General features: G+C 43.7%; 1 protein-coding gene across 1 annotated transcript in view; it reads right to left on the bottom strand.

Annotated features, from left to right (window-relative positions):
- The window catches only part of NRAP (nebulin related anchoring protein), a 140,772-nt gene that overhangs the window by 88,651 nt on the left and 29,268 nt on the right, over positions 1–22,853 (bottom strand). Inside the window, exons 4-10 of the mRNA XM_073595871.1 lie at positions 17,565–17,660; positions 17,365–17,451; positions 12,996–13,103; positions 11,133–11,237; positions 10,944–11,051; positions 8,418–8,513; positions 2,285–2,389 (exon numbers count right to left, since the gene is read on the bottom strand). Of these exons, the coding sequence (XP_073451972.1) occupies positions 2,285–2,389; positions 8,418–8,513; positions 10,944–11,051; positions 11,133–11,237; positions 12,996–13,103; positions 17,365–17,451; positions 17,565–17,660 (705 nt within the window). The remainder of the gene's footprint in view (positions 1–2,284; positions 2,390–8,417; positions 8,514–10,943; positions 11,052–11,132; positions 11,238–12,995; positions 13,104–17,364; positions 17,452–17,564; positions 17,661–22,853) is intronic.

Below are 22,853 nucleotides of genomic sequence, written 5' to 3'. Positions count from 1 at the left end.
TCAAACTTGTCTTGCATACACATGGTCACACAATGTTGGCCAACAGTTACGAACGTAGTGACGTACTAGACGTACTATGTGGTTTTTCAGCTCTTTGGCGCCACCATTTGGGCTCCTTCTGCTTAATTTTGTGTTAGTAGAAGATTGGCGAGTTTTGATTCGCGCTTTTCTTTTTCACTATTCATTTAGTGCTTTTGAGTTTGCGTTTTTCATTTCGTGCTTTTCAGTTCGTTTCTGAACGTCCGTTTGTCAACCAGCCATGTTGTGGAATCGGAGGAGATAACGTGTTATTTATTATTGGCCTTGGAGTTATTGCTTTGACATTATTTTTTTTGGTTGAATAATGATTTGATTTGGTATATTTTCTATATTTTTGGATGCATAGAATGCACTTTTTGGTTAAGTTCTATTGGCAGATATCATGTCTAATTTTATTTTTTTTTAATGCACAATAAAAAAAATGTGGAGAATAATACTTGGCTATGTGTTTTACTTCAAATGACAGTTTGGGAGTAGGCAGTTACATTTTAAAAAATACATATGTAAAATTGACAAGGGATACCAACATAGTTGTATCTTTGTTCTTAAAAACTACAGGATAATGGTGTTGTGGTACCTTGCGCAAATAAAAAACAAAAAAACAAAAACATAATAATATTATTCTTGATATCACTAGAAAAAAAAAGCCTTTGAAACTTAGTTTGCAATAACTCCACCAGTATCACCAGCAAAGCAGCTTCGTTATTATTCCATTGAAGAAGAAGAGAATTGTGCGCTGCATTTGGAGATTTCAAAATTTGCCACGTCACAAATGTTAATTCTCCATTACGAACGCTAATTTACAAGACCGACCGCTTCTGGCTCGTCCTTGCTTCAGAGAATGCGTGTTTGTACTTTGGACTTTTGTCTGACGGACTTGTGTACACACGCTCGGAAAATCCGACAACACACATTTGTCCGCGGAAAATTTGAAGACGTGCTAGCCAACATTTGTTGGCGGAAAGTCCGACAACAATTGTCCGATGGAGCATACGCACGGTCGGATTTTCCGCCAACAGCCTGTCATCCAATGTTTCCCATTGGAAAAACCGATCGTGTGTACGGGGCTTTACACTTAATATTTGGGTTTTTTCTCTAACAGCCAGTAATTATTTCCACACCTAAAACATACCCAGTGCCGGCTGGTGTTTTTTTTTGGGGGGGAAGTGGGCAAACAATCCACCTGACACCACCCTCACCCCCCCTACCCCCGGGCGGCTGCTTCCTTACTTCCCTTGCGTCTCCTCCCTCTTCCTCCTGGCAGGCAATCAGATCAGATCTCCTTTCGGCCAATTGGGTGATGGGTCCCAGGACCCACTTCCTGATAGGCCAGGAGGAGACTCAGTGTTACAACAGTGAATATTCATTCACTATTGTCACACAACTGGGTGGGCTTCCACCGAGCTGAGCCCACCCTTTTTTGAAGCCTATTAGAGCCTCTGGCTCTAATCACGTGCTTAAAAAAAAAACAACAACCCACATTGGAATCCATGCATCTGGTGCCCTGCATGTAGATCAGGGGGCCAGACGTATGGACGGGGGGGGGGGGGCGGCACCTACACCCAATATGGATGGGCCGCCACTGGTCATACCAAGGAAATAATCTCATACTGAAGTCTGGCTTGAATTTTGGCTGATTGGAATTGCCAGATTTGCAGTCATAGGTTGGCACCACCCAACTTAACAAAAGTGGAAAAATTGAAGGAACCAGGTGGAAAAATTGTCAGGAGAACAGTAATGACATCAAATCAGATGCAACCACTGTTTAGTTGGGTGGGCGCAGGTTATCTAAATACAATAGACAGCAGGGGAGATTCCTCCATCCACGCCGTATGTTTAGCCTTATGTTGGCCTTAGGGTGCCTTTGACCCATTCGATTAACACATACTGGGAGGTGGATTTTCATTGATAGTTAAGATATGATCTTAACTTGCTATTTCCACTATGTAATCTCATAATTAGATTGATTGTGTGAATAAAGCATCTCAGATCTGCCAATCGATTGGAAACAATCAATCATTCTCCATCCTGGCCGGCTGGCTCAGTTCAGTCAAATCTGATCTAAGTAGAGTTTAAATCGATCGGAAGAAAGCTATGGCTTTTTCATTGTTTGCAGATTTGTTGGTTTTGATCATATTAAACATCAGTTGGATAATAACATCAAAGTATGTGTGGCCACCATTAGAGTCTGAGTGAAATTTAGAGGATGGGGTAGGGTTGGACTTCTAATGTAAAGAATACGCACATCACTGATGAACTCGTTGGCCTTTTTGGCATTGAGGTAGGCAGGGGTGATCATCGCTGGGAAACTGCCCTTCCCTCTGTACTCCTCCTGCTCCTCGTCATATTCCTGCAGGGAGACAAAACAATGAAAATCAGAAGCCAAATCCAATCACAAGTATTACATTATATGCATGTACTGTGCACACCACAGGGGAGAGGGCCACTCTACACACAGGATCTATATAGAAATGTTTTCACGCAACTTTCATCCAGGATTCATATATTTCTGCTGTGAATATTATGAGGGACTCCCCCACCATCCCTGCCCTGAGTTCTCAGGTCTGCACACCTGCTGTGCCCATTATGGAGGGCTCCCACCATCCCTGTCCTGAGTTCTCGGGTCTGCACACCTGCTGTGCCCATTATGGAGGGCTCCCACCATCCCTGTGGTGAGGCTCCAGGTCAGTACACCTGCTGTTTCAATTATGAGGAGTCAAAAAAAAAATTGCTTCACACCCTATTTAAAGTGATAGCGTGTGAGCATTGACCACAAGATTATGGAGGGGTGACCACAAGATTATGGAGGGGTTACCACCATTCTTGTGCTGAGTTCTCAGGCCTCACTTGTATTTGTGCCCATAAACCGGCACTAGGTGTATTCACGCTGCTCACTATGGGGGAAGATGGTCACCAATGCCTTAGGAACCAGAAGTGGCGTGCATACCACCGCCAGGATATGACATCACCAGAAGTTACACCACAATCAGTTTCCTGCCTCAGCGTGTTTCGTCCGGATTAGACGTCCTTATCAGTATATTTATTGTTTGTGATATCAGTTTTGTATAATTACACTTCTATTACAGTTGTGTGAAATGAAAATACTTAAGCGCTGATATGGGCTAATTGTGTTTAATTGTGTTTAAAAGGGTCTGGCAGCTGCAGCTATTCAAAAGTGATCTGACACCAACTAAAAATGATGTATATAAATAATAGTGCGCTAAACCCAAATATAAATATATATAGTACAATATATGATGCAACATAAATGCAAATAAATGTGTCACGTGACTTTCTCAAGGGAATCTTGGGGAGAAGTTTGCAGGATCCTGGATCAAACAGCTAGTGTTTTTTGTTCCTTTTATTGCTGATTTTCTGGATTATTAATAAAGCGTGATTAGACCCAAGGGGGTCTTCCTTTGAGGTGAGCAGGCATTGCACACAGAGGTAATGGTGACTATTATCTTCCTTATCACCTGTTTTTACCAGAGTGTGTCACGGATTGTGGAGACAATCGAATTCACCTTTTTTCATCACTGAAGAATATATTTAATCTATTTTGTTTGCATGTGGACTATTATATACATTTATTTGCATTTATATTGCATCATATATTGTACTATATACATTTATATTTGGTTTTAGCGCACTATTATTTATATTCAAAATATTACAGTTGTGTGTTTGGATTTTGTGGTCATTCATATGTGATTCTCACAATTTTTTCACATCATAAGTAATTTTTTTTTTTTTTTTTGATAGAAGGACACTGTATAACAGCAGCACAGTTTTTTTTGTTGTGTAAAAGTTTTCAGGCCTGTAGACCTTTTGTGCCCATTATGAAATGTGACAACATCCCTGTGCTGAGCTCCTGACTCTATACACCTGCTGTGCCCATTATGAGGGCTTTCGTCATCCCTGTGCTGTGTACAGCAAAAAAGAAAAAAAAAAGAAACGTAATACAAAATGTATCATTTTATGCATAAACTTACTTGTGATGTACGAACTAAAAAAATCAAAAGACAATGTTCTTTTTACATAAATTAATAAAAATTCAGGTCTTGCAAATCAACAGTCTGTGTGGGTCTTCTTAAGAATTATTATCCTCTTCCTACTCTGTGTTCGATGCCACTTCAATAGCGCCCTGTGCTCCCACAAACAACTCACCCCAAAAACTGTCACCTTTCTTATGCCTAAAGATATGCAGTACTTATCCATCCCTGCACTTTGATCTGAAATTTAGACTCTGGTACTCTAGGAGGATGTATTTTAAATGTTTTTTTTTTTTTTTTTTTTTTTTTAATACATCACAGATGCGAAGAGGGTTATGTACAAAAGGATACATTTTATAATATGTTGTTTTTTTGTTTGATTTTTGTTACAAAGATGATAGAAAGGTGCTCTTGATTTTGTTTATTTATTTTATTATTGTGGATTGGTAACCTGCACTCTTGCATTTAAAGCGGAGTTCCACCCAAAAGTGGAACTTCTGCTTTAAGAAGTCCTAACTCCCTGACATGCCACATTTGTCTTTTTTTTTGGGGGGGAGGGGGGTACCTAATTTTGACAGGTACCCAGCTCCCACTTCAGCCTGCGCCTCCTAGGCGACTCCTCTCTCCCCCCCCCCCCCCTCAATCTTCTGGGACACATCACAGGTCCCAGAAGATTGCTCGGCCATTCAGGACAGGCTGGACAGCGCGACTCGCACATGCACAGTGCCCATCCGGCTGTCAAGCCGCAAGCTGTCATAGCCGGGTGTCCACACTAGTGATGCCGGTGGCACTAATCGACAAGACACCGGCGCAGAGTAGAGGAGGGGGAGAGGAGCGGGGCTTCAGGCGACCACATCGCTGGATCGTGGGACAGGTGAGTGTCTGTTTATTAAAAGTCAGCAGCTGCACTTTTTGTAGCTGCTGACTTTTAATAAACTGAAAAACTAGTGGAACTCCGCTTTAATTTAGGTGGCTGATACATATGTATCAGTAGAGGATACACGCTGAAAGCACCCACAGGCGCCATCTGGTGGCTCAATTAAAAGTGACACTGAGCACATTAAACTGTATTTAAAAACAAAAATGTAACACAGTATATTGCAGTTGATCAGTCCTTAGATGTGATTGTTACATATAATAATAAAATGGTAAATTGCGATATTGCGATATATATATAATATAATTTTTTTTGGGGGGGGTTTCGATGCTGACCTCCTTCTACAAAAAAAACTAGTTGCCTGGCTGTTATGCTGATCCTCCGGATTCAGTACTTGCTGAGTCGCTGAAAGTATAAGGAAAGTCATAAACTGTGATCTGCACAGTGGTTCTGGGTCAGTGGCTCAAAGTATCAAAGCCAGTGGAGCATAATGGCCAGGAAGAAGTGGTCCACAAACGCAGGCTCTGTGTTTCTTCAGGGAAAGGTCTTCTTTAAAGCTACGTTACAGTTATAGAGTTATGTGATATTTCTATGTGGGTCCCCTACCCTTCCCCCTGTATAATTGATTTAACGCTCATTTAGGATGTAATGCAGAGGAATACTATGTACGTGGTGATGGTGGCAAGTGGGTGATCACATGATCGGAGAGAAGAAGTAGCTATGTGGGACTGTTCATCAATACCAGTGAGGACGAAGCCTGCAGGATCATGGAACAAAAAAAGGAATCATCTCCATGCTATGCCCTCTGAACTGAACCAGCATTAAATGCTTATTCTACAAGAGGTAAAGTTTTCAGTGCTAAGAGATAAATAGATGAAGTCCAGTGCATTTTTATTCTGCATCAAAAACGCATGCACTGTGTTTTCCTTGTATTCCAATGGCCCTAGTCCACATCAGTGTAGTGTGTTCCAGTGCAGTCAACAAAAGTAGAACATGCTGCATTTTTTCTGTATGAAACGCAGTAAAGCGCATAGGCGTGCGCACAGGGTGTGCTGGGTGTGCCTGGGCACACCCTAATCACCCTGTGCAATGCATATTTTCACTGCTGAAGGCCTCTACCCCTGTGGCAGCTGAGGCTACAGAGAAAGTGACTGGGAAAGTTTCTGTCCTCAGTCCCTTTCTCTGTTATTTCACCAAAGCCCCTCAATAGGGCTTCTAACAAATTGTAAAAAAAAAAATATAATATAATAATAATGAAAAAATAATATTGTAAAAAATAATAAAAGAAAAAATTGTAAAAAAATAATAACAGAATAAAATAATAAAAACAAAAACTACTGACACCAATCTCATCCCTACTGACACCGTTCACTGCTCTAATGACACTTTCTACTGCTCTACTGCACATGAGTGTTTGAGCTTTGGGGTGCACACCTTAATGCAATATACTGTGCACAGCTATGGTAAAACATATGGAAAACGTAAGTAAGTAGGGGGGAAATGCACTGGAATGCATCAAAATGAATATTATGACCGTCACTATAATTTTTTTTTGTAATGCTATAGAAGGTGGAGAATACTTCTCTGTCTGCTGGTGGTGACTTCCATCGTCCCTCCCTTTGGTTTTCAAGGGTCCCCTTTAGCATTTAATAGGACTGTTCCAAGTGTGTTGGATGCTGACATCCCGTCGAATCTTGTGGTTCCATCAACTGGTCCCTACGTCACTAGAGGACACAATTCAGGACACAGCACTGACATAGGGATCAGTGGATGGAACCACAAAGTGTGGCAGGGGGATGGTCATCCAACACACCTGGAAATGTATCAGATGCTGCAGATCCTTGAGGCTTTGTTCACATTGTCGTGCGATTTCAAGTGCAACTATGCAGTTTGATGTACTTGTGACTTTCATGTGACTTGAGGAGTCTATTAAACTCAAGCCACATGAAAGTCACATCAAAGTAGTGCAGGAACCTTTTTAAAAGTTGCTGCGACTTGAGCCGCATTGATTGGAATGGCCGCAAATTAAATAAAAGGGTTTTCAATTGTCATCCGACTTTAGGTGTAACAAGTCGCATGAAAAGTTGCAGGCATGTGACCCTGGGCTGAAGGTCTTTCAGGGATAGTGGGAATGCATTATAATGAGCACAGCAGGTGTGCAAACTTGGAAACTCAGCACAGAAGTGGTGGGAACCCCTCATGAGGACACAGCTGTATAGGCCAAAGAACTCAGCACTGGGATGGTGGAAACCCCTCATAGTGAGCACAGCAGGTGTACTGTCCCGGAAACTCAGCACAGGAAATAGTGGGAACCCCTCATAATGGGCACAGCCGGTGTGCAGACCCTGAAACCTAGTGCAGGTATAGTGGCAACCCCTCATAATGGGCACAGCAGGTGTACTGACCCAGGAACTCAGCACAGAAAATAGTGTGAACCCCTTATAATGGGCACAGCAGGTGTACAGACCCAGGAAATCAACTCAGAAATGATGGGAACCTCTCATAATGGACACATTATGAGGGGTTCCCACCAGGGGTGTGTAGACCTGAATGCTCATTATAGGGATGGTGGGAACCCATCATAATGGGTACAGCAAGTGTGTAAACCCAGGAGCTTATTATAGGTATGGTGGGAACCTCTCATAATGGGTACAGTAAGTGTGTAGACCCAGGAGCTTGTTACTGTATATCGATGGTGGGAACCTATCATAATGTATACAGCAAGTGTGTAGACCCAGGAGCTCATTATAGGGATGGTGGGAACCCCTCATAATGGGTACAGCAGGTGTATAAACCCAGGAGCTTATTTTAGGTATGGAACCTCTCATAATGGGCACAGCAGGTGTGTGGACCAGGAAGCTTATAGGAATGTTGGGAATCCCGAATATTGGGCACAGCATATGTATGAACCCAGGAGCTCATTATAGGGATGTGAGAACTCCTCATAATAGGCACAGCAGATATGTAGATCTGGGAACTCATTATAGGGATGTGAGAACTCCTCATAATGTGCAGGGCAGATGTGCCCACCTGAGACCTCCTCAGTACACAGAAAGTGTGCAAATTCACAGGGATCTCATTAATAGAGCTATAAGATTCTGCTAGTTAGTTTAGCTCCCCATCATCCACCAAAAAGTGGGATTGCATTTGGGGGTGGAGTGGCCAAATGACACTTAGGACTCCCTGCAAGAAATCTCAGGTGGGATTCCAACCAACATCACCGGAGGCTTAGAAGTCAGAAGAGGGAAAGGTAGAGGGTGTGGGGTGCAGGATTGGAACCATTGATGGGTGTCAGGGGAAGGCAAACCATTAGTGGATTATTTGATTTCAGGATGTGTTGCGGTGAAGGCTTGTAAGATCCTATCAAAGACGACGAATTCTGACTTTGATTCGTGTGTGATTTATGTAAAGACCGGAGGGGATTGGCGGGACGGGAGGAGGTGGGGTGACAGACAGGTGGCTGCATCCAAAGATTGACAGCTCCGCCGGTCCCGCTGGGTGTCACGTACCTGGCTCAGCTCATCTGCAGTTTGTTTAGTAAACGCCACATCTGTCGAGCTCGCTTTTCCCTTCATCTCCCTGTGATATCGCTGGTGATATTTCACCTGGCGCCGAGACAAGAGAGAATAAACGTCAGTAAAATGTAACTGCCAGGCGGCCAACATTAGATGGAACAGGAGAAAGGTTCTGTGCCGCGGGACGTGACGACCTGGGGTTGAGGGCTGCGATTCCTGAACTCGGGCGACACGTATCATTTGTCCGCACGCTGTCACATTCAGGAAACGTTGGCCCCCATGCTGGCAGGCCGGGACGGCGGCACGGTTGCGCCGTGGTGGGCTGCCAGCTGTCTTGCCCTAAGGGGGGACAGAGGGGGAGATTGGCGTTTGAAGGGGGCCCTGGTGAATTGCGCACGGTTGATGTGCTCAGAACTTGGCCGGCAACAAATGGAGGGCTGGATGGATCTTCCGATAGGAAATCACACAGTGACAGCGGTGGTGGCAGTTCAACGGAGCCCTCTAGAAAGTTATAAGCAAAGTTTTAAGGGGAACTCCGATAAATATTGTTTGCACCTGATGTCACCATAAAGTAATTTAAAGCTTAACTCAGACCTTCCCTTTAGTCTTGCACAGTTGTACAGGCTCCTCTCCTGGGCTGAAATTACTTACTCGTGTTTTACTGCACACTGTGAGCTTCCCACAGTGTGCATTAGAAGCTGCTGTATGTCAGATAAGGGTTGATTTACTAAAACTGGAGAGTGCAAAATCTGGTGCAGCTCTGCACAGAAACCAATCAGCTTCCAGGTTTTATTGTCAAAGCTTAATTGAACAAGCTGAAGTTAGAAGCAGCCATGCACAGCTGTACCAGATCTTGCACTCTTCAGTTTTAGTAAATCAACCCCATAGAGCAGTGGTCTCCAAACTGCCGCCTGGGGGCCAGACACAGCCCTTTGCTTGCTTTTATCTGGCTCTTGGGGCACTATTTCAGTGCTAACAATGGGGCATTATTCCCCCACACTGACCCCAATGAAGGTTCACAATTCCTCCCAATGACACCAATAACGAGGCAAAATCACTCTCAATGACGCAAAGGATAAGGCACAATTCCTTCCACTGACACCAAAAAGAGGGCATTGTTTTTTCCCAATGACATCAGGACCTTTTCTACTCCCAATAGCTATAGTCCGCCCCCCCAAATGTCTGAAGGACATAAAACTGACCCTTTGTTTATGAAGTTTGGGCACCCCTGATATAGAGTCTGCCTCATTTAATGGCTGGAGAACATCCAACATCATCTAGATAGACCCTTTTCTCCCCAGCCTGGCTGTCTCTGGCCCGCCCCTTTCATTCATTGGATTTCAGATCTTTCAATCATGGAAGCTCAGCATCACATGTCTGGTCACTGCTTGCAAATACGGCCTACTCCTCCAGACTGACACCCTCCCGTCAAGGCATTTTGATATTTGATACTGCTTGAGTACTGCGGCAGGGTGCTGTGATGTTTTCAGGAAGCTGTGTACAGCCCCCTACTGGCCATGATCTGTATGCATGCCATAGGGAAGCACAGACACCCAGTTACTAAATTATATTTTTGTTAAAAAAAACAAAACACTGCTTACATGATCCATAGCTCCCAAGTGTCCCTGATTCTGAGGGACTGTCCCTGATTTGGAACAATCTCCCTCTTTCCTCCTCATTTTGGTCTGATCTTTATAGTTGTATATAAAATGCACTATTTATCTTTCAGAAAGTGTTTCCCAGTGCTAAACCTTTCATCCTATTTCTAAATTGCTGCATCTGTAATTTTCAAAAGCCAATTTAAAGAAATACTATTGGTAAAAAGAAGCACTTGTGGGTTTAAATAATCATTTTTTTGTAATAATTCTCCTTTAAGGGGGGCGTGGCAGGGGGTGTGTCCTATGCCTACATACTTTTGCTAATAGGTGTCTCTAATTCCCATCTTAAAAATTTGGGAGGTATGCCCTATGCCACTAATATCCCACTATGGCCACGTCTCCCATAATGCTGTACCTTGTGTTTGTCATGATGATGTAGTGGTGAAGGTGGGCAAAGACAGGACTCCCCTGACTCTCATTGATCCTAAAGCTCAACTCCAGGCAAACAACTAAATAAACAGTTTAAATATATGTGGAAACTGCTTTACCTTCCAAAGATTTTGGCATTTTCTTTTTGGCAGATTTGCAATCTTGGAACTCCTGCCAGACAGCAGAGCAAGGTCAGCGACCTCACCTTTTTAAAACCGCCTTTAAGTAATTTAGCTTAGTCACTGATTCAGAGGAAACAGCCAACATGCACAGTTCTCCTTCATAACTAAAGGCTGTTTTAAAGATTATATATTCTGACTTTGATAGCCAAAGCAAATGAAAAAAAATGTATTATGAAATATTAGTGTGTGCCAAGTCTACAGGGCGAGTGGCTACTGCTAACAGGGTGATCTATGGCAAAATTGATTTTTTTACATTCCCACCACTGCTGCTTATTTAACAAAACAATTGTCTAATCTAAGTTATAACTCACTTCGCTGGCTAGCTCATTGGCTTTCTTGGCAATCTGGTAGCCAGGTGTAATCATTGCCGGGAAGCTGCCTTTTCCCCGCTGCTCCTCATAGTCTTCTGTGTATTTCACCTAAAGATCCAAGACAAGGAACACAAATATAACCAAGGAAATCATTGGGTCCAGAGCACCATATTATTGATTGGGACTCACATCACTCAGGTTTTGTCCGCTGGCCTTGGCGTGCAAAATATCTTTGGTGTCCACTACGCTGCTGTATTGAGAGATACGTTCTTCATGACCACGCTTGTATTCCAACTGTTGCAAGAATGAAGACAGTAAGTGCACAAGAGGGATATTCTCTGGATAGACATAACAAACCATTATAACAACACAGTGAGCAGGGGACTGTGCTAAACAAAGTCATCATGGGGAAGAGGCAACCCTCAACACAGTGATCGGGGAGACCTCCCCCAACATAGTAACTGAGGACACCACCCCAACATAGTAATTAGAGGATACTACCTCCAACATAGAGATCAGGAAGATCACTTCCAACATAGAAACTAGGGAGACCTCTTTCAAAATAGTTACTAGGGAGACCACCTCTAACATAGTGACCACCCCCAACACATTAATTGGCGATGCTACCTCCAATGTAGTGACCAGGGAAACCTCCACCAACTTAGTGACCACCCCCGAGACAGTGATTGGGGACACCGCCTCCATCCAACACAGAGATCAGGGAGACCATCTCCAACATAGAAACTACGGAGACCGCCTTCAAAATAGTTACCAGGGAGACCATCCCCATCATGGTGACCAGGAAAACCTTCGCTAACTTAATGACCACCAGCAAGACAGCGATTGGGGACACTGTCTCCAACACAAAGATCAGGGAGACCACCTCCATCATAGAGATCAGGGAGACCATCTCCAATATAAGGATCAGAGAGACCACCTCCAACATAGAAACTAAGGAGATCACCTTCAAAATAGTTACCAGGGAGATCACCTCCAACATGTTGACTAGGGACACCTCCTCCAATTTGGTGGCCACCCTAAGACACTGATCGGGGACACTGCCTCCAAAATAGTAATCAGGGACACATCCTCCAACACAGAGATCAGCGAGATCACCTCCAACATAGAAACTAGAGAAACCATCCCTAACATAGTAACCAGGGAGACCACCTCCAACTTAGTGACCGCCCCCAACACAGTGATTGGGGATGCTACCACAAAAATAGTGACCAGGGAGACCACCTCCAACATTTTGACAGGGGTGATCACCTTCAACCTAGCGACCAGGGAGACTACCTCCAACCTAGTGGCCAGAGAGACCACCTGCAACCTAGTGACCAGGGAGACCACCTCCAACCTAGTGAACAGGAAGACTATCTGCAGCACAGTAACCAGGAAGACCAACACCCACACAGTGACCATGGAGACCGAGGACATCTCTCAGAACACAGCAAACAGGTAGACCACCTCTAATACAGTGACTGAGGACACCGCCTCCAACACACTGACTATTGACAACATCTCCAAAATAGTGACCGAGGAGTATGCCTCCAACCCAGTGACAACGGACACAACCTCCAGCTTAGTAATCAAGGAGACCTCTACCAACCTAATCAAAGAGAATGCCTCCATCGTATTGAGTGGGGAGATCTCCAACACAGTGACTGGGAACAACCACCTCACCGGTCACCATATTTGAGACAGTATTCACCCCCAACACAGTGATTAGTTTTACCACACTCAATACAATGTTCATGGAGACTGCCTCCAGTACAATGAACAAGAAGAACACCTACAGCATAGTGACCCAGGAGACCTTTTCTAATACAGTGAACAAAGATAGTATCCTGAACACAGTAAGTAGGTAGACCACTTCCAACACTATGACCAGGGAGACCACCCCTAACACAGTGAATGGGGAGACCACACTCCATACAGTGGTCAAGGAAACCTTAAACAGGAAAACGACCCCCAGCACAGTGACTGTGGAAACCGCCCAGCACAGTCACCAAAGAGACCACCTCTATCACTGTCTACAATACAATGACTTACATTGCTGGCCAGGTGACCGGCCTTTCTGGCAGTCTGGTAAGCTGGAGTTATCATGGCCGGGAAGCTTCCTTTTCTTGTCTGTTGCTCAAACTCTTCTGTGTATTGTACCTGGCAGGAGAGGACACTAATGTAATTGTGGGCCACTGTACCATGGTTTTGAAGTATCAATGCAAGATCTGCAATCAGTGCCATAATATTACACACTAATTTAGCATCAGGCGTACAAGTGGGGAAAATATTTATTTGATCCCCTGCAGAGTTTGTATGTTTGCCCACTTACAAAAAAATGAAGGGTCTATAATTTTTATCATAGGTGTATTTTAAATGACAGAGACAGAATATCAACCAAAATTCCAGAAAAAACACGATACAGATGTTATAAAATGAGTTGCAGTTCAGTGAGTGAAATAAGTAGCTGATCCCCAAGCAAAACATGACTTAGTACCTGGTGTAGAAACCCTTGTTCGCAAGCACAGAGGTAAGACGTTTCTTGTAGTTGGTTACCAGGTTTGCACACATCTCAAGAGGGATTTTGGCCCACTCTTTTTTACAGATCTTCTCTACATCCTTAAAGTGGATGTAAACCCAATGTCATCCTTTCTAAACTACTGCCATAGGGGTTATCTATAAGGATATACATGCCTCCTGCATGTATCTTTACCTGTCAAATGTCTCCCCTCTGTCTGTTATGAGACCCGAAAAACTGCAGATTCTGTGGGCGGGTCTGTTGTCTGGAGCTCGGTGGGTGGAGTCATGATGTCAGTAGACTCCCCGCCCACCTCTACACTCCCCTTGTCAATATACATTTTCTCCTGTGTATTTCTTACACTGAACTTCTGCTATGATCTCTAACATCCAGTGAAAAGACAGGAAAGTAACCAGGAAAGTAACCACATGACTTCAGCATGCCAAATCATGCTGAGGTGTGGAACAGTCAATCCTTTCCAGAGCTGCTGAAGAAAAGAGTGGGAGAGGGAATTAAAAAATACTGCATGTGTCTTAGGCTGTCACTCACAGCAAGGGGGAGGATTTGACAAAGTTTTTCTCAGTTTGTCAAGATTTTTCACACTGAACAATAAAAGAGGATTGCTCAGAGATGGATTGACTCTGTGTGGCAAGACTGGGCTCAAATGATAGGAAATCGTATACTCTACAGTATGATATAAAAAAATTTTTCAGGTTTACATCCACCTTAAGGTTTCTTGGCTGTCTCTTGGCAGCTCAAAGTTTCAGCTCCCTCCATGCATTTTCTTTTGGATTAAGGTCTGGAGACTGGCTAGGCCATGCAACTCAGTGCTTTTTTCTTGAGCCACACCTTTGTTAGTCTCATCTGATCACAGCACTTTCTCCCAATCCTTCTCTGAATCATTTAGATGTTCATTAGCACGTCTGTACATGTGCCTTCTTGAGGAGGGGGACTCATCGTGTTTGGAGGAAGAAATATGCTGAATATGACCCTAGGAACATCATTCCTACAGTCAAGCACAGAGGTGGAAACATTATGCTTTGTGGCTGTTTCTCTGAGGGGCCAATAGATGGGGCCCTGTATTGTAAAATCTTGGACGAGAACCTTCTTCCCTCAGCCAGAACACTTAAGATGGGTCGTGGATGGGTCTTCCAGCATGACAAAGACCCAAAATATACCGCCAAGGCAACAAAGGAGTGGCTCGAGAAGAAGCACATTAAGTTAATGGAGTGGCCTAGCCACTCTCCAAACCTTAATCCTATAGAAAATTTATAGAGGCAGCTAAAGCTTTGAGTTGCCAAGCGGCAGCCAAGAAACCTTAAGAATTTAGAGATCTATAAAGAAGAGTGGACCAAAATCCCTCCTGAAATGTGTGCAAACCTCGTAACCAACTACAAGAATTGTCTGTCCTTGCCAATAAGGGTTTCTCCAGCAAGTACTAAGCCATGTTTTGCTTGGGGATCAAATACTTATTTTACTCACTGAAATGCAACTTAATTGATAGCATTTGTATCATGTGTTTTTTTTCTGAATTTTTGGTTGATATTCTGTCTCTATCATTCAAAATACACCTATGATAAAAAATATAGACTCCTAATTTCTTTGTAAGTGGGCATACTTACAAAATTTGCAGGGGATCAAATAATAATTTTTCCCACTGTATGCCAAGATGAGGGAAGAGACCGAAATGGTAGCTGGTGTGCATTCATACCTGTGTTGGACACGATTTCCCTTGTAGCAAAATAGCAGCGTCCTCATTTTAAAACACAAGTCCTTGTTAAGGTCTCGACTGGAACCACAATGAGAGTCAACTGTAGTACCTACAAGCCTATCCAGGTTCCTGTTTTGCTCTAGCTCATTCTCCCAATCTGCAATCTAATTGTCTATGTCATAAGCTTGCTGATGATAGCGGTGCCAAGTACTGTACATTGCTTTCTGACATATCACCAGCATTACCCACCCCACTTGTTAACCCACCAGGGGAGTTCTAGCAAAAGGCTATCACACACACAACGATAACTACACACACACACAGGGCTACTGTTGTTCTTCTGTCTATATCCCTTTGTGGCCCCAGTGCAGAAATACAGTCTGCACCATATATCAGTATCACTTTTATGCACTCATTGTGTCGTTCAGTAGAGGAAACACATTATTACAATTTCTTTATTTTTCCCTAATTAATAGTATTCCTTCTATTTCCAGCCATTGACTCCACCCTCAGTTGTTTAATATAGAAACATTTGACTGTCAGAAGAAACTCTCTAAAGCAGCCCTTCTCAACCAGAGTTCCATGGCAATCTCTAGAGTTTATCCAGAGGTTGCTAGACGTTCCTTGAGTAATAATCAATATCTGCCTCTCAGATACGTAACCACTGACACCAGTATTCTTTTTAACCTACTGTAACCGGAGCAATCTTACCACTGACCACCAAAGTAAGGGGCATTCTTCCCTTTGACCACCAATGAAAGGGACATTCTTCCTAATGACCACCAATGAAAGGAGCATTCTTCCCACTGACCACCAAGGCAAGACATTTTTCTCTCACTGCCCACCAATGTAGTAAGCATTCTTCCCAATGTCACCTAATTTAAGGAATATTCTTCCCACGGTCCACCAATGTAGAAAGTGTTCTTCCTATTGACCACCAATGAAAGAAGCTTTCTTCTCACAGACTATGTATGTGTTGGGCATTCTTCCCGCTGACCACCTGAGACCTGAAAGTTATTTTGAAGGGTTGCTCCATGTTAAAAAAAAAGTTGAGAAAGGCTTCGAAGAAAACCTACAGTTATGGAAATTCTAGTCAAGCAAAGTAGGAAGAGATACTGAAACTGTGGTGGCTCATCCCTCGTGGTCAATGTCACCTGCAACTTTTCCCTTCTCTGTATAAAAAACACAATGGGGTTATTTACGAAAGGCAAATCCGCTTTGCACTACAGATGGAAACTACAAGTGCAAAGTGCACTTGAAATTGCACTGCAAGTGAGCTTGGAAGTGCAGTCGCTGTAAATCTGAGGGGTAGATCTGAAATGAGGGGAAGCTCTGCTGATTGTATCATCCAATCATGTGCAAGCTAAAACGCTGTTTTTTATTTTCCTTGCATGTCCCCCTCGGATCTACAGCGACTGCACTTCCAAGTGCACTTTCAGTGCAATTTCAAGTGCACTTTGCACTTGTAGTTTGCACTTGTAGCGCAAAGTGGATTTGCCTTTCGTAAATAACCCCCAATGTCCTAACCAGATCCTGAGCTTTATTGTAGTGTCTTGGTCCACCATTTACCTCTAAACCCAAGAGAAGCATATGGCATTCGATCCTAGTCCCTATACTCTTCACCATTGCAGAGACAAAACAATAAATCAAATCTGACTAATCATATGAAATAGATTTGTTAGTTCTACGAAGAAGAATGAGTGGAGAAGCTGCTCAAAAGAAATTTACAATTTGGCAAAAATTGTCAAAAAAAATTCATGAAAATAGTAATTTTGACATGCCTATAAGCTGTGCGATAAAAACAAAAAAAACAATTATTGCTCTAATTTTTAATGAACACCATTTGCAGAGAACATGCAAAGACAGGTAAACAATTATCAAGGTGTATTAGGTGGTCATACAAACATTTAAGTTGCCTCAGTCTTCACACAGATAACTATTGTGTGACGGGACATTGATGTGTGATGTTTTGTATGGGGTCTATGGCATAGCCTGACAGATAACTCCATCCTGCTGTCTAACAATGAATCTGTTGGCCAAAGACTTCATATAAAGTATCTTGTATGACAGCCTTCATTTCACACATCAGTATTCTGTCACACAATGGACCTTGTGTCAAGAGACAACTTGACTGTTTGTATGACCACCCAATACAACTTGATAATCTAATGTTTGAGATGTGAGAATCTTACATCGTTTAGTGTCTTCTGTGCCTGCTCAATTTGGACCATGTCTGGGTCAATATCGGAGAACCAGGATTTTCCTTCTTCATAGGCTTTCTGTGGATAAAGAACATACAATATTAAGCAGAGGATGCACACAGGATCTCCAGGAGATACAGAGATGGTTAGCAAGGCTTGGGGTCTCCCAGCACTGAGTGTGCCCAACTAACCATCTTCTCCATGTTGTAGCTCTGTTCATGTACATTGGACTTCATATCCCAGTGGAAAACCGATTTATAGCGCTCGCCGTCTTCCCGGTATTTAATCTGCCAAAACATAAAAATTGGAAAAGTAAACATACTAACTCAGAAAGGCCTGCATATGTACAAATTAAATGGAAATACGGTTTCAAAAACATAACGCACAATGATAATATCCTTTACATTAACGTAATCCTGTGATTTACCCATAGAGGACCAAGCAACATTTTCACTTAGAGCTGAACTCAAAGCAAACAATTACAATCATGATCTACATATAGGAGAGCTGTATTGCCTGCCAAGGGATTTGTATTTCTGTCCATCCAGTCCTAAGTTTTACCCAGTGCCGGGACAAGGTCATCCGGTGCCCAGGGCGAAGATGAAAAACTGTGCACCCCCTGTGAAAAGCTACAGCGCCTACAGACAATGGGATCTATACCAATGCATCAGTGACAGTGCATTAACCCCCTTCCTGCTGCATATTACCAATACCATTGCTAATTAAGCAAACTCCACTCAGAGACTGCAGACATGATACAAGAGATCAATGCAGTCTCACCAGTGCCCATCAAATGCAGCCTACCTCTGTGCCCATCAATGCCGCCTCACTATGCCCATAATTGCAGCCTCTCTGTGCCCATAGTTTCAGTCTCTCTCTTTGTGCCCATAATCACAGCCTCTGTGCCCATAATCGCAGCCTCTGTGCCCATAATTGCAGCCTCTCTGTGCCCATAATCACAGCCTCTGTGACCATAATCGCAGCCTCTCTGTGCCCATAGTTTCAGCCTCTCTCTTTGTGCCCATAATCGCAGCCTCTGTGCCCATAATTGCAGCCTCTTTGTGCCCATAATTGCAGCCTCTGTGCCCATAATTGCAGTTTCTCTGTCCCCATAATCGCAGCCTCTGTGCCCATAATTGCAGCCTCTCTCTCTGTGACCATATTTTCAGCCTCACTTTGCCTATGAATGCAGACTCACCATAGCCTGCCCTGGATGGATCACACAGCAGACATCTCCCGCAGCACTGTGTGTCACACAGCTGGGTCTGTGTGTGTGTTCGGCGGCTCCGTAACAAGGTCCCGCCCCCCTAGACTGGCTCGTGTGATAGGCAGAACACTGATTCAATTTGCTACCACATGAGCCAGTCTAGGGGGGCGGGACCTTGTTACGGCGCCGCCGAACACACACACAGACCCAGCTGTGTGTCAAACAAGAGGAAGAGGTGGGAGGGGAGCGCTGCAGCCACAGATCAAAGCAGTCTGTAGCATGGCCTCTACTGCGCCCCCCTTCCTCCAGTAAATGGTCCCGCCCAGGGCATCCGCCCCTTCTGCCCACCCCTTGTACCGGCCCTGGTTTTACCCAAAGGTCACCCTGTCTGGCAGGGTGGGGGACTTGAGATTTCTCTGAATCAGTAAAGTAATAAATACGGGTCTTGTCCCCCACACACAGAGCTGCTATTAAGGGGGTAAAGCCAGACCTACTGTATAGGACCCAGTCCTCATCAGTTTAGCAGGGGGGCCCGGGCAGCAGAGGGAAAAGGATCATGGACAGAAGGGGGTGATCATTGTGGCAAGGGGCAATTACTAGAACTGATCCCCTGTGTGGTGCACCCTGCAGCAGCTGAAAGGAGGCAAGAGAGGCCATCTTTCAGCTGCTGCAGAGAGAACCACACAGGGGGATCGGTGCCAGTAATTTTGCCTCCCTGCCACAGTAATCACCCCCTCTTGTCCGATTCCCCCTCCTGCCTGGGCCCCCCTGTGTGCCCCTTTACTCCCACACTTTCAGCTTTCCATCCTCTCACTTCTTTCTGGCTTGTAGCTGCTGCAGGAGGGAACTACAGAGGATTGGTTCCAGTAATCCCCCCGCCTTGCTGATCACCCCCTCCTGTCCACAGCAGGGGGGCAGTTAATATGTCATAGTTACCGGCCCCTTCCTTTCCTGAATTAACACAGTGAGTGATCAATATACAGTCTCCAGACCTTAATTCTATGGAAAATTTATGGAGGGAGCTGAAACTTTGAGTTGCCAAGCGACAGCCAAGAAACCTTAAGGATTTAGAGAAGATCTGTAAAAAGAGTGGACCAAAATCCCTCCTGAGATGTGTGCAAACCTGGTCACCAACTACAAGAAATGTCTGACCTCTGTGATTGCCAACAAGGGTTTCTCCACCAAGTACTAAGACATGTTTTGCTTGGGGATCAAATACTTTTTTTATTCACTGAATTGCAACTTAATTTATAGCATTTGTATCAAGTTTTTTTTTTTTTTTGGTTTATATTCTGTCTTTATCATTTAAAATACACCTATGATAAAAAATATAGTCTCTTCATTTCTTTGTAAGTGGGCAAACTTACAAAATCTGCAGGTGACCAAATAATTATTTCCCCCACTGTATACACATATATACAGAACATGGCTAACAAGGATCCAGTTCTTTGGGTTTGTTACATGATATCAAGTGAGTGAGCCCCTGTGCGTCAACGCGTTTCACTAATTCGCTTCTTCAGGACGCGTAAAAGGGGAAATAGAAGAAAAACAGGCCTCACTGTATAGATGGAGAAATGTATAGATATAAATCATATTTCATTACATATGTTATTACTTGCAGAAACACATAAATATAATTTGTTCATCATATACAATATATTCACCTGCCTGGGTCTGAATATACACATGTTAGAGTCTCCCTTGGCGGGCATTGGAGTATAGGGAGAGGCTTTAAAATATGTAATGAAATATGATTTATATCTATGCATTTCTCCATCTATACAGTGAGGCCTGTTTTTCTTCTATTTCCCCTTTCGTGTGCCCTGAAAAAGCGGATTAGTGAAATGCGTTGACGCACAGGGGCTCACTCACTTGATATCATGTAACAAACCCAAAGTACTGGGCCCTCGTTGGCCATTTTCTGTATATACGTGTATACATGTTTTTAGTGGCATGTTTCTATGTGCAATTTTATTTATAAGTAAAATATGGATTTTATTCAAATAATGTGGTCCTCTAAATTTGTCCAGCCCCTTGGTTTTTCCTTCTTCCTAGTTTTAATCAGTGTTTTTAATAAGTAGTGGCGCTAACACACGTCTGCTAAAGGGCAGCACGTCTATGTGCATGTCAGGAAAATTAGTATTTTGTGCGCAAGGTGTGCACCTAGCCTTACCTTTGCTATCCCACTACTACATTCTGTAGTAGCAAGTAGGGCAATCCCTGTGTAAGCTCTAAGTTAGAGCTTCTACAGGACTGAGGGATCTTCCCCATGTGACAGGGCTGGGTGCTAGAGCCACCAGTTACCAATACCTAGCGCTGTCACATGGGAAGCACACTGAGCCACATGCCCAAGTACTAGGCATTCCTCTTCATGGTTGGACAGATCTGCATTGAGTGAGGAGAAGGTAGGTATGTGCAGCTGGTAAGGACTGGACCATCTTTGTTCAGGCATCATCCAGAGTCACCATCGCATTCCTAGACTGAGGTGCCAGCTAAGAGATGACACAATCATGTAAATCATGTGTGCACAAATGTCTGACACAAATCAGCCACTGCTGCAGCCTTTCACCTTGTGGCTTGCTACAATGTTCCAGTCTGATCACTGGGAGACTGAGGAAATGTTTCCTCCTGCCTGCAGCAGACTGATGGCATTGTCTCAGCCTAGGCAAAGTCACTGATTGGAACTCAAGGATGGCTTTTACATGATAAAAGGTGGAGCTGTCCTAAAAAAAGGATACTGTTGCTGTATATTGTGATATGTCTGGAAAATTTCCTGCAGACCTGTAAAGTTACTGACATGTCCACTCTAAAGGGCTATACAATCCCTGTTTCGCAAGCTTCAAGCTTTCATTGGGAACAAGAGGCCCTTGGCAGGTATTTTTTCGAGAGGTGACACATAACGCAGCGCTGGTGTTGGGTGACTGATGCCTGAAGAGTGATTGACGGGAACAGAAGCTGGAAGTGGAGAGCGGGGAAGGAAATTGCCTCCCAACATACATGATCTGTAAATAACCGCTCTCACATCTCAGCCATGAAATAAAAATAGCCGGGAATACTGGGAACATTCCAGAACACTGGCGGCCTGCGAGGGGGAGCAGGACGTACTGTGATGAGGACCCCCAAGCCTCATTATTATGTCTGGCCACAGCAGGCAGCTGTTGTGTAACCAGCAGAGAGGACATTGTTACACGTCTGGAGGATCACTCCAGCATTCCCATCATGACCACACACTAAATAGTTCTGCACCATTTGGGCAGATGATGCCACAAAAGATGATTCTGTGCTTCAGTCTGATGGAAAGTGCAATCGTTTTCCTCAATCTGCAATGGATTTGTGTTCCCAGAGCCTAATTAATATGTACAATATGTAACCACCAGGTGGAAACAGACAGTGTACTTTCTTCAATGAAAAGTTCAATTCATACTTTCTAATAATTAAAATTAAAAAAAACTTTCATAATTTCTAATTAGTTTAGGAAATGAAATCTGTTGCAATTCAATAAAAACATTTTAGGATCTATGTAGAAAATGTTTGCTGAACGGATGTGACACACATTCACACATTTCCAAGGAAACTTGCCATATTATGTGTAATAGAACTATCTCCTATGATCATAAGTGCCATCTAGTGGCCATAATATTTGTTCTCAAATACCGCAATCAGGGAAAAATGAATTTTGGCCACTAGATGGTGCTAATGATCATACAAAATAGTTCTATAAAAAAGGTATGTGGCGAGTTTCATTGGAGCCGCACGTCACATTTTTCAGCAAACACTTTACACACAGAACACTTTGGGGGAGATTTACTAGAACTGGAGTATTCAGAATCTGGTGTAGCTGTGCATGGCAGCTTCTAACTTTAGCTTGTTCAATTAACCACTTAGCGACTGCCCACCGTAGATTTATTGCAGCAGGGCGGCCGCTCTGCGCCAGATCACCTACCTGGTACGCGTGCTGCCGGCGACCCATTGGACGCATTGATTGGACACAACGGTGGTAAATCAGCAGGTCTGGCGAGACCCACGGATCGTTTGTGAGAAAGGCATAACAGCAGTCTGTAAACGAGGCAGATCACTGTTCTGTGCGAGGGTAATGGGCTGATCCTGTGTTCCTGCTAAGCAGGAACATGGATCTTTACAGCCCCCCAGTCAAAGCACCCCCCCCCACAGTTAATAATCACTCCCAGGGAACACATTCAACCCTTTGATCACCCCTAATGTTAACCCCTTCCCTGCCAGTGTCATTAGTACAGTGACAATGCATATTTTGCAA

The sequence above is a fragment of the Aquarana catesbeiana genome, linkage group LG08, assembly GCF_042186555.1.
Source record: "Aquarana catesbeiana isolate 2022-GZ linkage group LG08, ASM4218655v1, whole genome shotgun sequence".
Lineage (NCBI taxonomy): Eukaryota > Metazoa > Chordata > Amphibia > Anura > Ranidae > Aquarana > Aquarana catesbeiana.
This window is presented reverse-complemented; position numbering and strand designations above follow the sequence as displayed.